Source organism: Acartia tonsa, chromosome 5 (assembly GCF_053477335.1).
Source record: "Acartia tonsa isolate MP-2025a chromosome 5, ASM5347733v1, whole genome shotgun sequence".
Taxonomy (NCBI): Eukaryota; Metazoa; Arthropoda; class Copepoda; order Calanoida; family Acartiidae; genus Acartia; species Acartia tonsa.
In genome coordinates this window covers 713129-728496 of record NC_137264.1, presented here as the reverse complement: position 1 = coordinate 728496, position 15368 = coordinate 713129, and the positions used below count along the sequence as shown (strand labels likewise).

The 15368-nt window shown below is 41.4% G+C and overlaps 1 protein-coding gene across 1 annotated transcript; it reads right to left on the bottom strand.

Annotated features, from left to right (window-relative positions):
- Positions 1 to 11390: 11390 nt before the first annotated feature.
- LOC145319882 (uncharacterized) lies at positions 11391 to 14357 on the bottom strand. The gene is made up of 7 exons (XM_080162288.1): positions 14262 to 14357; positions 13888 to 13950; positions 13421 to 13512; positions 12612 to 12697; positions 12421 to 12513; positions 12035 to 12119; positions 11391 to 11516 (listed from the first exon to the last, which is right to left on the bottom strand). Exons 1-7 carry the CDS (start codon positions 14296 to 14298, stop codon positions 11391 to 11393), a joined length of 582 nt encoding a protein of 193 aa, XP_080018414.1. The 5' UTR covers positions 14299 to 14357.
- Between the last annotated feature and the right edge of the window lie 1011 nt (positions 14358 to 15368).

Genomic DNA, 15368 nt, shown 5'->3' with positions numbered 1-15368 from the left:
ATAACCCATTAGAAAAAAGTAGGTAAAAAAAGTTTTAGGTCGGGAATCTTTTTGAGAGCGGAGGTATTTTTTTAATAGGGGCGATTCCTCTTGGGAGGGTTGTGGTAACATCACTCAAAGTAATTAAAAATCTTTACAGGACCTATGAGAAATTTCCTGTAAATGAGAACCATATCGGTTAGGAGATCCTTTGTTACAGATAAACAAACTACAGACATCCTGTTACTTTAATATAAGGATTCCCAATACCAATGAGCAATAAGTGTATAACTTACTTAAAGTGATTGCGAATTTAATTTTTCAAAATGCATTTTTGTTTACCTTTTCGTATTTTTAAAGTAATTTTCAAAGTATAATGCCTTAAAAGTTCAACTAAGTTAGAAAAAAATCAGTTTAAAATGCAAAGAGTATTTCCTCATGAAAATAATGTTAAAATCTGTGCAAGAATTAAATTATGAAATAATAAGCTATTTTTTCGCTCACAGATAAAAACAAAAAAAACAATACTTAGGAAATATTTTTATAATACATCTCTAATAATATTTGTCTTCAAACTTTCTTTAAAATGTAATGAAAAAGTTTGGTTTATTTTAAAAAATTATTAACCGAATTTCGGTATGCTTGAGCTGGTATAAAGACAATAGAAAAAGTGTTTAAATCTATAGAAAGAATGATATTTAAGAATTAAATTGTTTAAAAAGTAAAAATGTATTATATTTGCTATATACTTCAGCAAAAAATTCAATCATTTTATTAAAGTTTTTCCATAAAAACAAACATTATTTTTTTTGTTCCAATGAAAAGTTATTGTAATTTGTCACACACACACACACACACACGCACACACACACACATACCTTACCTATCTTGCCACACACACGCCCACACACACTATCGTAGTATAACACACACACACACTTAACGCCCCACCCACGAACCCACTTGCTACATAAAAACCAGGGAATTGGAGGCATAAGACAATGGCCGATAAATTAATGGATATCCAAAAGGAAAATATACACAAAATTACACTTTTTTAAAACTATATTTAGTGGTTTAAACATTTGGACACACAAAGTAATGAACCAACCAATAAAAATTAAATAAAAGTCCCCAGAGTTATTTATTCAATGAATAAAATGTCATTAACTTTGGGAACTAATGTAATAAACAGCTAAATATCCATTTCCTCCCTGAATACAGAATAGAAAGAATGTCGAGTTTTTAATAAAAAGATTTAACAATATCCTATTTTATAAAGTGGTAAGCTTTTTTTGTCTGTAGCGAAGGTTTTTAGGCTATTTTATTTTTATTAAAAAAGTTGCTAGTGAATTAAATAAAATTAAATATAAAATTACAAGATTAGAATGATAATCTTTTTATACATTAAATAATATTTAATTTAAAACTAACCTAGGTAGAGTTAGGTAGAGAGAGAGAAGGAGTGAGAGAAAGAGAGAGAGAGAGAGAGAGAGAGAGATAGAGATAGATAGATAGAGAGATAGAGAGAGAGAGAGAGAGAGAGAGAGATGGTTAGAGAGACAGATAGATAGAAAGAGAGGTAATAAAATGTCGTGCCGGTAAAAAACATTTAACTTTTCGAACTTCGGCTAATTTTATTTTTTGCTTTTTTTATCATTAAAATGATAATCATGTTGTGTTACTTTTAAACGACATTTAAAAAAATACACAATGCTTTATCTATTTTGAATACAATTCCCTATAAATGCACTGCAATTGTTCGTATTTAATGCATTTATTATTCAGTTTTCATAATAATGATAAGCACGGTATCGTTCTGTTTAGAAAATTTGAAAATTGTTTTTCATCTAATTAAATATTTTTCATTTTTGTAGGCAATATTTTTAAAGATTTATCTTCAATTGTTAGTTATCTACCTATATATATAACGTTATTTGCAAATTCACAGCCACTTTAAACCGTCAATGAGTCAGTCCATCCGTCTGCCTGTCTGTAATAGTGTGGTATCCGCCGAGGATAAATGGCAGACACCGGAGTTCAATTAGATTACGGCAGTGTGACAGACGTGGACACCTTACTATAGAGAAGCTACGCTTCTCTAGCTTTCACTAGATAATGATCAACATCTATTTTCAGTTGTCACTTTATTGAAGGGTTAAGAGATACTGAAGCTATATACAACAAACAATAATTACATGGATAGGAATAAATAATCATAACATGAAAGCATAAATAATACATATACAATGGTCAGTTTGGGCAATAATGATTCCCCCATCCCTGGAAAGGGTGGGGGAGAATTAAGAATACAGTTAACCATAATAAACATGACAGATTTAAATCATTAATTCTAAACGTAGGGAGGGGGTCACTAGACCCCTTTCCCAGGACTCGGGGGAGGGCCATTGACCCTCCACCGAACCCCAGATCAGGGGTGCCATAGACATGGCTCACGGTTGCCGAATACCACAACTCTCCCCTCGGAAGGCTGGGAGGTGGTTTCCCTATCAGACTTCCGACAGTGGTTGAGGCCTTCGGCCCGCTCCTTAGGGCTAAAATATATACAAACGATAATGATTCAATGGAATCCTAGTGGTGAGTATCTTCTTAGGGTTGATGGGCTCCCAATGTGGGATAGAAGGCAGAGGCTGACTTGGGTTGGATACGTTGGTCAGCGCCGGCAGGTATCAGGTTTGCTGGTGGCACAGTTGTTGCTGGAACGGTCAGCAGTGGGGCCTGCGGGTTGTTGTTGGCAGCGGCTGGGGCACTGGCTGCCAGGTTGATTGTCTGAGCAGCGGCCTGTCCTCCTGAGGGGCCGCGGGGTCTGCCAGAGGGCGGTCCTGGCCTACCTGGGCGGTCATGCCCGCTGTCAGTTGATTTCATAGACACCATTTCCTCGGCTGCTTCCCTGCCGATGGGAATGGCATCCCAGTCCACTGAAAAGTCCCGGGACTTGGCATGGTTGAGCCTGGCTCTAGCCAGCGCTTTCCTATATAAAGCTGGATGGTACAGGAACACTTGTGATATCGCATTCAGGGCTGCCCGGACTCCTCCTTGTGCTGCTGCCAGAGAAATGATGGTTAGGTCCCCCAGCAGTTTGAGGATCAGCAACAGCAAGCACAGTATGGCGGCGCCATCTCCCCACTCGTGGATGGCTTGTCTAAATCCTGCCCAGACATCCAGGGCTGCCTCTCCTTCCTCCGCCAGTCGGTCAATGTTGTAGGACACTATCCCATGGTCTCCTGTGGCCGAACAGCTGCCTTGCTGAACGCAGGAGCCATAGGATAGGCCGGTCAGCATGGCACTCTTGTATGCTGGGAACGCCAGCAGTTGTTGCCAGTCGTTCAACTCAGCCTGCGAATACAAACCACCTGAACTGAAGTCATCTAAGGGTTCTGTCAACAACTGCTTAGGCGTATCCAGCGGGGGTGGCCTCTTCTTGGGAGCAGGGGTTAACTCTATCCAGCCTTCCTCCGCGTGCACAGTCAGGGGGTAGGTGGAGGAGCAGGGAATCTTGGTGGCGTGCTCACTGTATACCCGTGTCACAGCGTCTACAAAACCTGTGGGCTCCACTGGCACTTTGTCCCAACACTCCTTGTGTTCGCGGACAACATACTTGTGCCTTTGGCAGGTCAGCTGCAGCAGGATGTCTCCCCTCAGTACCGAGAACGTGCTCCCCTGGACACGCACCGGGTGGGCCGGATCTAGTTGCTGGAGCTTCCAGCAGTTGGCCGCTACTTCTTCCGCTGCAGTGCTTCTCATGCGCGTTTCCAGGGTAAACCCAATATAACCTGCATGGATCTGTGCTTGAAGGGGAACGTCAACATCCCTGGCCGACACTCTGGGCAGCGCAGCCGCGGCTGGGTCAGCTGCCACGAACAACGCTGGGTGGTTGGTGGCATGGGCCTCGAAGTCGCAGTTCACAATTGAGGTGGGGTTGGTCATGTTGATGAAAAACTGGGCCTGATGGTCAACCAGATATGCATCCCTCACCAGGCTGGGCTGGAGGCTGCGGATCAGCCTCAAGGGGCAATCTCTTCCCAGGTGGTCCCACACGTAGGTTGCTTCCCCAGTGATACAGGACAGCTCAGAATGGGGACACTCGAGGGTCAGGTGGTCAGACTGGGACTCCACCCGTCCATCCTCCACCACGTAGGTCTCCTCCTTGACCAGCAGCCGCCGCTCCTGGAGCACTAATTCATTGCGGTATAGCTGGCCCTCAAAGTGGACGTCCTCCCCCTCGCAACCCACCCCCTCGGGGCTGTTGACGAGGGCGCCCACCATGTCGATGGTGAAGAACAGGGGGTGGTTCAGCTGGAACGTCAGTGGCTGGGTCTTGCCTGGCAACGTGTATACTCGGTTCCTGGCCAGGTCTCGGCACGCTTCTGGGTCTATCTTGGTTGGCCTCATGAGGGTGGGGACCGAGGTCACCTTGAGGTGACCCCATACCCCACACCTGAATGTCCACTGGGACACGGTGAGCTGACAGCTGAACCCAGTGGTTTCCCTCACCTTGACTTGCTGCAGGACGTGTATTTCATGGCCCAGGGGCACCTCCTGGTGTAGGGGCTCCGTGTCACACATCTTTTCTTTATTGTAAGACGTGACATGGGTGGGGTTGGCACAGTCCCACCCCACCAGGACGTAGCTGGTTGTAGGCCACACGGCTGCCAGCAGGAGGCCCCACAGGACCATCCACCAATGGGAGAGGCTTCCAGGTAACCATCTTCCTCGTACACGCGGCTGGGGATCTCCGGCTCTGGTCACGGCTGCTTCTTGGGGCTGGACACGGCTGGGCTGCTCCTGGCTAGATACAAATTTCCATTGAGCGTTATCTGTATGCGGCCGAGGCACCCCGATACCCTCCCCAATGACAGACTGGCAAGCGACTGGCACTTGCCTGGGTGTCGGCTCCCCTAGCCCTAAGTGCTCCCTTCCCTGGTCCAAGGCATGCCCAGTGGCATGGGGCTGAAGTGCATGTGGCACAGGCTCGCCCTTACTCAATGCCCTCCCCTGCCCTAGGAACTCAGGTGCATGTGGCACAGGCAAGTCCTTTTTTTCCCAAATTTCAATCTCCCCAGCCTCAGGTGCAGGGGGCACAGGCAAGGCTGGGTGTTTACCATATTTTGGATACAACACATTTAACAAATTCAACTTATCCTGATGGTGAGCAGCTGGGTTCCCTTGGCTGGTAGAGGGCTCTGGATGGCATGTAGCTGGACTCTCCCTGCAGGCTGGTGGCGCTGGCTGGCATGTAGCTGGGCTCTCCCTGCAGACTGGTGGCGCTGGCTGGCTGGGGGTGACGGGTGTCACCCCTTCCTCCGGGACCGCTGGCTCGTTCCAGGACTCAGGTCTCTCGGTGGCGGCGACGGTTGTCGCCCCGGACATCAGGTTGGAGGCTGGCTCGTTCCAGGATCCAGGTATCTCGGTGGCGGCGACGGTTGTCGCCCCAGGCACCAGGTGGGAGGCGCTGGATAGCACCCCCCCATCATCCCAGGTGGCGACGCCGGGTGGCGTCCCATACATCGATGCAGAGGTGCTGGCTAGCACCTCCTGCCTCTCTCGTTCAGCGGCTGCCAGGGCCTCCCCATACACCGTCTCAGGGACGCTGGGCAGCGCCCCTCCACTCTTGCTGGGTAGGCTCAGTCGGGCAGGTTCCATCATGTTGAGGCTGAAAGGCTGGGGCCTCAGCACCTCTGGCTCGGCTATGTTGTTGGGCTGTATCAACTCTGGCCCCAGATGGTTAAGACTGAAGCCTAGGCCAACCCGGTTGGGTTCAGCCGCGCCGCCCAGTACGTTGATCCTAGCTGGGACAGTCCCGAACTGCGGCATCCCATCGGCTCGGTCCGCAGCTCTGGGGGCGGCTGCTTGCGGTGGTGGTGCTGGGGGCGCGCTCCCTTCCATATGGGCCACTCTGCTGGGCTTCCCTGGAGGGGCACCCTTGTCGGCGGTGCGCCTGCGGCTGGCTACCTGGGCCCAGTCAGCTCTACAATCGGCCGCCGTGTGACCGTCATAGTGGCAACGCTCACACTTGGCAGAACGGTCACGGCGTGGCTGGGTGCGCCTCTCCTCTAGGCTAACTTCCACAGGCGTTGGACAGTCTCGAGCTCGGTGGCCTCTCCCCTGGCAGCGGTAGCAGCGGCCTGGAACCTTGTCATCTGGAGCGACCTTCCCCATCTGGTGGAGTCCCGGAGCCAAGGAGCCAATCTCCATTGGCTCCGACTCGTCATATTGGGGCAACTGGATGCAGGCAGATCCAGTCAGCCCGTCGGTCGAGTCCACTAAGCACACACCTTCCTTCAGCTGCTTAGTAACCATGGTCACGGTGAACATGGCCTTGCGAGTGTACTCAGGTACACTCGCAATTTCATGGTTCATCATGAGGCGTTTTACATTGGCGTTACGAATTCCACGATTTAATTCGTCCACCAACAACTCAAGATCCTCATGGTTGTAGGCGTCCCTATACAAGGCGCACTTAGTTGATATGTACGCTTGTATAGGTTCTGTCGAGTGTTGCTTGTAATCCCTAAACGCTTGTTTAAGCGTTTGGGATTCAAAAGCAGGGCGAAATAGCAATTCACACTCGGTCTTGACCTGTTCGTAGGTCAAGGCTTGGCCTGCCTCGCCAAACAGATGGGACGCCATTTCCGCCGCTTGCCCTACCAATGACAGTAGTAGGGCGTTGCGGCGGTTGAGGGAATCATGAGGTGGCACGCGGTAAGCCGCCCATGACATCTCCAGTCGGCGGATATGTGCCGACCAGGATTGCTTGGGCGGCCCTCTAAACTCCGGCAGATTGCTCAGCATCAGCTTGCGGTACTCGGCTGGAGCCGGCTGAGGGTCATCCTGGAGCCATCCTGGGGCTTGGTCACCTCCTGGGACTTGATGCTGGTCCATTGGGTCAACGGTGAAACGGCGGGCACAAAGTTATACAGTACTACAATGAATGGTTTGTCACTTGAGGCTTCCTAGCCTAACAGCCAACACTGTTTGTATCACTAGGTTGGGAGTTTAGTTGCAAAGATATAACTTAGCTGTACTTATCAATAGTTAGGTGTTGAGGTAGATAGATGTTGAGGGTCTGAACTGCTGTCAGGAACTGATTGGGTTTTCCCTTATCACACTAGAGCTAGGAGGAAAGAAACTTGCAATTCTTTATTTGCTAAAAATACCCCTGTTAAATGCTATGGAGTAGCTCCGCTCTGGTGTGAGAGTGTGTGTGTGTGTGTGTGCGTGGAATCTTCTGTCCTTGTAACGCGCGTTCGCGCCGTCAAATCCGCGCACACGGGGAAAACGCGCTCTCACCCCTCAGCTCGCTCTCTCATTGGTCCGCTTCGTCCGTTGGATTTATGATATTTTCCGCACTCTGTTGCGCTACCCGTGAATGGCGCTCTGTGTATCCGATCGCTAGCTCCACACTACAGACGGACTTAGTCTAGTGTGGGTAGGAAGGGGGAAGCGCGTGAGGGGACGGGGGTAACTCCGTCCGTTCCCCCTGTGAGGGAGGGGGGTAACTGTGTGCTGGTGTAATAGGGCCTTTTCTTCTTAATCTTAGGCTTATCTGTTATATCACCCTGATTGTATTTGCCTTCAATGGAGAGGGGCCCCTCCCCTTCCCTTGGAATAAGGGGTGTATTGTTGTTGTGCTGTGGGCTTGAGATTGTTTTGATTATATTACATCTAGCTTTTATTTTTGTCCTTATCACAATTGCATAACAGATTTGTTGACCAACTCTGTTCTATTTTTAGCTGTTATCACAATCCACAGTAATCCAAGCCTGTTCTATTCTTAGATTTATCACAACACAACAATTTGTTTGCCAAGCTTTGCTCATAAATCTATTGTTTGGCCATCACACTAGGGTGGTAATCCCTGCAAATGTGATATAATATCTGTTTTCTAGATGGGTGGCTGCGTTGTAGCTTCTCAGGATACTCGGGGTTGACGTAGTTTTTCTCTGTTCTGGTGCACTACACCCGTATGTTAGCTCGCAGCTTGCAGCTATGTGGCATGTTTCAGCCTATCGGCGGCAGGGAATGTCCCGTCCTGCTAGCGCCACTGGTTCGGATCCTGCTATTTCTTGCAGTAAAGTTGGCCTATTTTCAGCCGTCTACACGTATTTGGCTTGTTTCAGCCGGTCCGCAGGCCTGTTTCAGCCCTTTTGGCGCTCAATTCTCCGTTAGATATCAGCGCTGCTCGCGGTTATTCGTCAGATTTCGCTGTTTCGCTTCCACAACTGCCGGATGCAGAGTTAAACTTTGCTGTCCAGGGTGGGTAATTCAGGTTGCTTGCGTCAGTTTTGCCAGATTCACTGCTGGGAGTACCTTAGCCTCAGATGCGCGTCTGCTCTACACTTGTGGTTCGCCGTAATCTCACACAGCTGTCACCAAAGTTGTGGTATCCGCCGAGGATAAATGGCAGACACCGGAGTTCAATTAGATTACGGCAGTGTGACAGACGTGGACACCTTACTATAGAGAAGCTACGCTTCTCTAGCTTTCACTAGATAATGATCAACATCTATTTTCAGTTGTCACTTTATTGAAGGGTTAAGAGATACTGAAGCTATATACAACAAACAATAATTACATGGATAGGAATAAATAATCATAACATGAAAGCATAAATAATACATATACAATGGTCAGTTTGGGCAATAATGATTCCCCCATCCCTGGAAAGGGTGGGGGAGAATTAAGAATACAGTTAACCATAATAAACATGACAGATTTAAATCATTAATTCTAAACGTAGGGAGGGGGTCACTAGACCCCTTTCCCAGGACTCGGGGGAGGGCCATTGACCCTCCACCGAACCCCAGATCAGGGGTGCCATAGACATGGCTCACGGTTGCCGAATACCACAATAGTTTATCTCAAAATACTTCCTAAACTAGTACCCAAAGTTTTCGTTTTCTTATTCGTTGTTTCAATAACTTTGGGTAATTTTATTGAATTTTAATTTGGTTGTTTTAACTTTTAACCAATTACTTGAATTTACAATAGGGGTAATCTTTTATATCATGATTAATTGGGGATTTACATTAATTCATCTCTATTGTCTTATCCCTTAATATCCATGAATAATACTTGTTTCTATGTGCTTTGCTACTTATGTATATTATAATTCCTGTTTTATTGGCCCTTTTAATATTAAATATTTGTTCCTCGTGTTTGTTGTCACTATCTCCAACTTTTTCAATTTCACCAATTTTCACAATTTCCTTCTATTTCAATATTTAGAGTAAAGATTATTTTATAAGCATAAGAAACAAAGTAAAATAATGTTTGTCTGTTCGTTTGTCCTTTAAGATCTCACAAAACTTCTAAACCAAGTAGGTAGTACAAATAGGGTTTACAACTATACCCCATCATAGTCTAGTGGCTAAGCCACTATAGCTTGAACGGAAGGATGTATGTCTATATGTGATTTTATATCTAATGATCTGAAGAACCACTGGACTGATTAGGTCCTGTGAATATTACTAGGTTTTTTTTAGCAACCCTTTCCAAGAAAATTCGCTCCTTAGATACAATTAACTGAAAGTGACTGTGATAATGTAAATGATGTCACTGTGGGCTAGAATTAAATCAAGACAAAAGTAAGTGCCGAGCCCTGGGACCTATGCATGGTGAAAATAGACATAAAACCATAATGATTCCAGGTAAAACCAAAATATTTCAGCGGGGGCTTTTTGAGAAAATTAGATTTGAAAACTTCAAGTTCAATTTTCACCCCCTAGGAGTTGCCGCATAATCATGACAAGAAAAGCAAATATTATTTATTTTAAATTTTGAACAACTTTGCTTTCATAAAGTTCTTCATAAAACCACTCCTGAAGGGAGTTAATAAATGGCCATTTTTATCACTTGCTTTGCAAAGGTCACGAAAATTCAGCCTAAAATAAATCATATATAGAGAGGTTTTAAGAAGAACTTCATAAAAGCAAAGTTGTTCAAAATTTAAAATAAATAATATTTGCTTTTCTTGACATGATTATGCGGCAACTCCTAGGGGGTGAAAATTGAACTTGAAATTTTCAAATCTAATTTTCTCAAAAAGCCCCCGCTGAAATATTTTGGTTTTACCTGGAATCATCATGGTTTTAAATCTATTTTCACCATACATAGGTCCCAGGGCTCGGCACTTACTTTTGTCTTGATTTAATTCTAGCCCACAGTTATGTATGTCTGATTTTGGGTCAGGACATTCCCTGCTTTTTTTATACTACTTTTGTCAGGGTCTAGAAGATATAGCAGCAATTGTTAAAATTATGAATGTCTTTATAATTACGAATTATAATTGAATTACTAAAGAAACTAATGCAATGGGTCCGAGCAGGGATTTTAAGGAATAAGACAATTGACTACAAATTGATGTTCACACCTAATTGTGATAAACAGAATTTAAACCCTTCTGTAAATTGAAATTTTACAATTACAATTTAACAAAAGTAACCCAAAGTTTTTAAAACAACAAATAAGATAACATTGTTATAAAACTTTGGGTACCAGTGTAATTTACAGTCCAATATCACCTCCCCCAAAAGTAACTTTACAAAGTGTCTCAAAAATCAGCCATGTGACGTCATAAAAATGAGGGATTATCCATCTCTACTTTAGGGCTTTTCTTCCCACTTCTCCTCTCATCTCCCTCATTTTTATGACGTCACATGGCTGATTTTTGAGACACTTTGTAAAGTTATCCTCAAATAGCCACGGAGAGAGTTAATTGAACCAATATTACTTGGAAAGAATGTTAATTAATAATCTTTTTTTCTATTCCTGATTTTGAATACAGTCCTCTAGGTTAATTTTGTCAGATCTATCCACTTCTATAATCAAATAATTCTCAATTTAAATGATAAGTGAATGTTATCTTAGGTATAAGACAATGAATGATACATAATACATAATTCATCAATGATGATGAACAAAATTACCCCATCTGTAGATTAAACCCATCAAATTGATTATTAATATAGTGAAACTTTTAAGCACTCAAAGGGAAATCTAGGATTATCGAGCAGCTAAAATACTCAAACTACACCGCCAATTTTTTAATTTGTCCAACAACTGGTTTAAACGGATAAAAGTGGTAATTAATGTAAATCTTGAGTATTTCAGTCACCTGGTAATTCTAGTTTCCCATTCCTTTTGAGTGGTTAAAGAATCACTTTTATTGCAATAATATATTAACCAACAAACTTTACAAAATTACCCAAACCAGCCAATAAAAGCGCGTAACAATAAAACTTTGGGTACTATTATAATTCCCCTTTCAGCAAGGAGTGTCCCTAACTTTTCAGACGTAAATGTGTAGATTATACGTTCATTATATTATGCCAAATCATCTTAAGAATCACCATAGCAAACTTTAAACAGTATAATATTTTAAGATTTTCTTAATATGTTGCAGGAATAAATTTTGAGAATTTTCCTTTTTTCGGATTGATTTCGGCTGGCGGATTCATTTTTAACTCAAGTTCTTTTTCTTTTTCCAGCTCTCTTTGTTTTTCCATCGCAGTTACCTTGCATTTTTATTTATGTTTTTAATAGTCCTCATAAACAGTATTCTGTTTAAGGGTATGCTTACAATTTTTGGACTTGATTTTAGATATGCTTCGCGTATGATACTGTACTGTGTTGTCCTAGGAATTTAAATTCACAAAATAAGATGAATAGGATAATTATATAAGATAAAATGTTCAAGGAATTATAATGCAAATTTAAAAATAAACAATGACAATTCTAACATGCCCAAATAAATCAAAACAGCTATCTATTACATATGGACGTAGGGTTTGAAAAGCATTGCTTAGAAATAAGAGTTATTACAGCACCCATAACATCTATCAGCTCTGAATTTTAATTCCAGGGTTTAAATCAGAGAAACAAAATAGCCAAAAACCATCCAGGGCTGGTAAATTCAATCAGTTTTTTGATTAGTTAGATCTTATAACAAACAAATCATCACTACTTTATAAAAGTTGTAGGATGTTTTTTTGATAAAATTCTAGTTATTTCGAAAATTCAAAACACAAAAAACCTCATTTATGTCATAACCAAGGTATTTACAGATAATCATTCTCTTCACCAAATCATCAGCCTCCAAAAAGTTCAGATGTGGCTTCCTAATTGATAGATAGTTAGATAGATATATATAGGGCTAGATATACAGATAGTTAGATAGCTAGAAATATAGATTGGAGGATATATAGAAATAAATATGGGAGGATATATAGACGTATAAATAAGTAGATATATAGATAGTTTGTATACTCTTTGCAAAATCAGTTATTTCAGTTATTTAGATAGCTTGGCAGACAACCAACCATTTGATTGAAAACAACCTTTGTTTTAATGTCTTAACACCATACATAGAAACAGTAGATACTTTTATTAAAGTTTGACAAGAACTAGAAATAATGTTACCTAACATGTTTATTAAGAGCAACACAGAGAATGTTCAAGGCCTCTTGGGAGACTTCTAAACAATCAGAGCTCAGTCCAAATTCTGCTGTCCATCTATAAAAAAATTGTTGCATAACATCCATCTAAAACTTTTTTATTTCTCAATTGCTATTACAAATGGCTAAACAGTAACAAGGACAAGAGTAACTAACCTGGCGCTGTTGATTTCATCACAAATATCTTTCTTATCTCCCCATCTTACCACAAAACACAACTCTTGTTCAAAATTTGGAATCCTTAGAATTTTTAATACATTCAATAGTCATATAATATCATAGTCATAAGTAGAGATGATGGTCAAAATATCTTTGCTTTCAAAACAAAAATCTTTTATATTCCTTATTAATACCTCTGAGGGATAATTGATAATATCAATAAAATATTCTTAGTGAATAGTAATGAGATTCAAAAACCCATCACAAGTGGATGGACTGTAATTTTACACTATTAACTAATTACAGTTTCCTGAAAAGAATATCTTGTAATTGAAATATTTTCAGTATATATCTATTTTATATTGAAGGTTGTTTAGTGGTTGATTGTGGTTGATATTCACACTTATCAAATTGCTTTAACAAAAACTATGGATGAATAGTTAAGAGATGCCATTAAATATTGACAGTTAGAGATAACTGAAAACCTATTTTTTGTCGTATATATTAAACAAAAAGACAAGTATGGATATATGATTCATGCTATTAGCTATAGAAAGTTTCCTGGCAAGGATATATGTTCATAGTTCCCTAAAACCCATGTTATAGTATTTATATTATCATTAATCTACAAAACAAAAGATAAGTAGGGGTAGAATCATACTATTAACCGTTGAAAGTTTCCTGTTAAGGATATATGTTAATAGTTCCCTAAAACCCAGAGTATAATATTCATCTAATCATTCACCTATCTAAAATCAAAAGATAAGTAGTGATAGTTTCATGCTATTGACTATTGAAAGTTTCCTGGCTAGAATATCAGGAAGTTGATCTCTGACCCCCCAACTGTTGGTACACGCCAGACAGGTACAGTGGAACCAGTAACTTCGCAACAGCCTGATCTTTCAACAGCTTTTAAATTTTATTTTTCAATGTCTTTCAAAAATCACCCTCTACAGTAAGAAAAAAACAGGTGGTACTTATTACCATGCAAAGTTAGGCCTCTAATCAAAGGTTGTGCAATCAATGAATTGGTCATCTACTACATGTTATTGTGCTGGATAAAAGATGACTCTGATCTACCCTTGATTCATACACTTGACAGTGCAGTAGTAAATACTATATTTAAATTCTTTAGTATGACTTAGCTTAATGTCAAAACAAAAATCCAAAAAAAAAACAATCAAGCTTGGATCCATTACAATGTATTATTTACATCTTATATTTAATTCACTTTACAAAAGTCAACATAATCAATATTTAAAAGCATTCCTGAGCTCTCTCTGTTCCAAGGGAAGATTGTAGAACTCTGGCACATATGATATAGTAACCTCCTCACCTGAAAATTATTTGGTGCCTTCTCATAAATTTATAAAAATTAAATTGAAATAACCAGGGATAATAATATAATTGCAGTGTCAAATCCTGCAAGAATACCCATTACCCAATGTACCTTAATCTAAAGTAAAGCAAAACCAAACCAAGCACTTTTATATTTTAACTTCTGGCTCTAGTACAGACTGAGATACTATTTTTTCCCTTTATCTGACAAAATCTACTTTTGATATAAATCTCAATAGATCTTTTATTATGATGAAAAAAATAATAGGAATTTCTTTTGTACTCTACAGATCTCTAGTTAAAACAAACCTGGATTTATATGAGTGGTAGCCACCAGCAAGTTCATACCTCTGTTCAGTCATAACAATTAATACAACAAGGTTTCAAATAAAATTCAAGGCTAATGAATATGTTTAATCTCTGTCAGTATGTCTTTATGTATGTATGTCCGTCTGTCTGTAAGTGTGTATATCAGTTTATGGCTGTCTTTATGACTGTCTGTCTGCCTGTATGTGTTGTATGTCTATCTATATGTGTTTAACCCTTACAGATCGGGGGGGGGGGGGGGCTCACCCCTCTAGTTTTTTCAATCTCATTTTTTTTGTAGGTAAGATGGAGAGCTGTAACTTCATGACTTTTTAAGTTTAGTAATTATACGTCGGCAAGAGTTAATTTTATTAGGATATCTGGTCTGTGTCGGTCGTGGTGTCCGGTCAAAGTCGGTTGGGCAGCAAAAAAAATTAGAAAAAATTATAAATAAATCTTAATTTCTACATTATGACTTTTGTGTATAAGGTAGAAACCTAAAATTTTTTTGGTGAATACTTAAATATCAATGACCATCTGAGAAAAGTGGTGTTATGACCGTTTGACCGCTCCCTGACCGACTTTATGACCGATTTTTGTCCGGCTTTTACTACAGACATATATCATGAATATCGTGGCTTCTATTACAGCTAGAGACCTATAATTTTTTTTGGTAAATCCTTGAGCAATAATAAACAGATAAAAATATCAATTTGCGCCGCCAATCGCTATTTTACCGCCGTAACCGCCGAAAATGGCGGTTTCCGTTATTTGCCGTTTTTCGGCGATGATCAGAAAAAGTAATTTTTTTTGTTATGAAAAATAAAAGTTCGTCCTAAAATTTGGTCATCCTAGCTGCAAAATTGGCCGCTCTACAGCTGTTTTAAAATTTAGCGGCTGGCCGCTAAAAAGCGGCTAAGGAGCGGTCTGACTGCTATGACTAGAAAAAGTAATTTTCTCTAAAAATACACATGAACCACCAGAAAAAATTTTTACGTCTTTATCTGTACCAGGAGCCGAGATAGAGAGGGGGGCCCTTTGAGCCCCCCCCCCCCCCAATCTATTAAGGTGGGAATTGGGGCCCGATCTGTAAGGGTTAAGTATGTCTAT

Coding starts and splice junctions, on each gene's coding strand:
- LOC145319882 (XM_080162288.1), bottom strand. CDS start 14,298: ATGAACTTGCTGGTGGCTACCACTCATATAAATCCAG. Junction 13,513..13,887: donor TCCCTTGGAACAGAGAGAGC/TCAGGAATGCTT, acceptor GCTGTTGAAAGA/TCAGGCTGTTGCGAAGTTAC. Junction 12,698..13,420: donor AACTTCCTGATATTCTAGCC/AGGAAACTTTCA, acceptor TTAAAAATTCTA/AGGATTCCAAATTTTGAACA.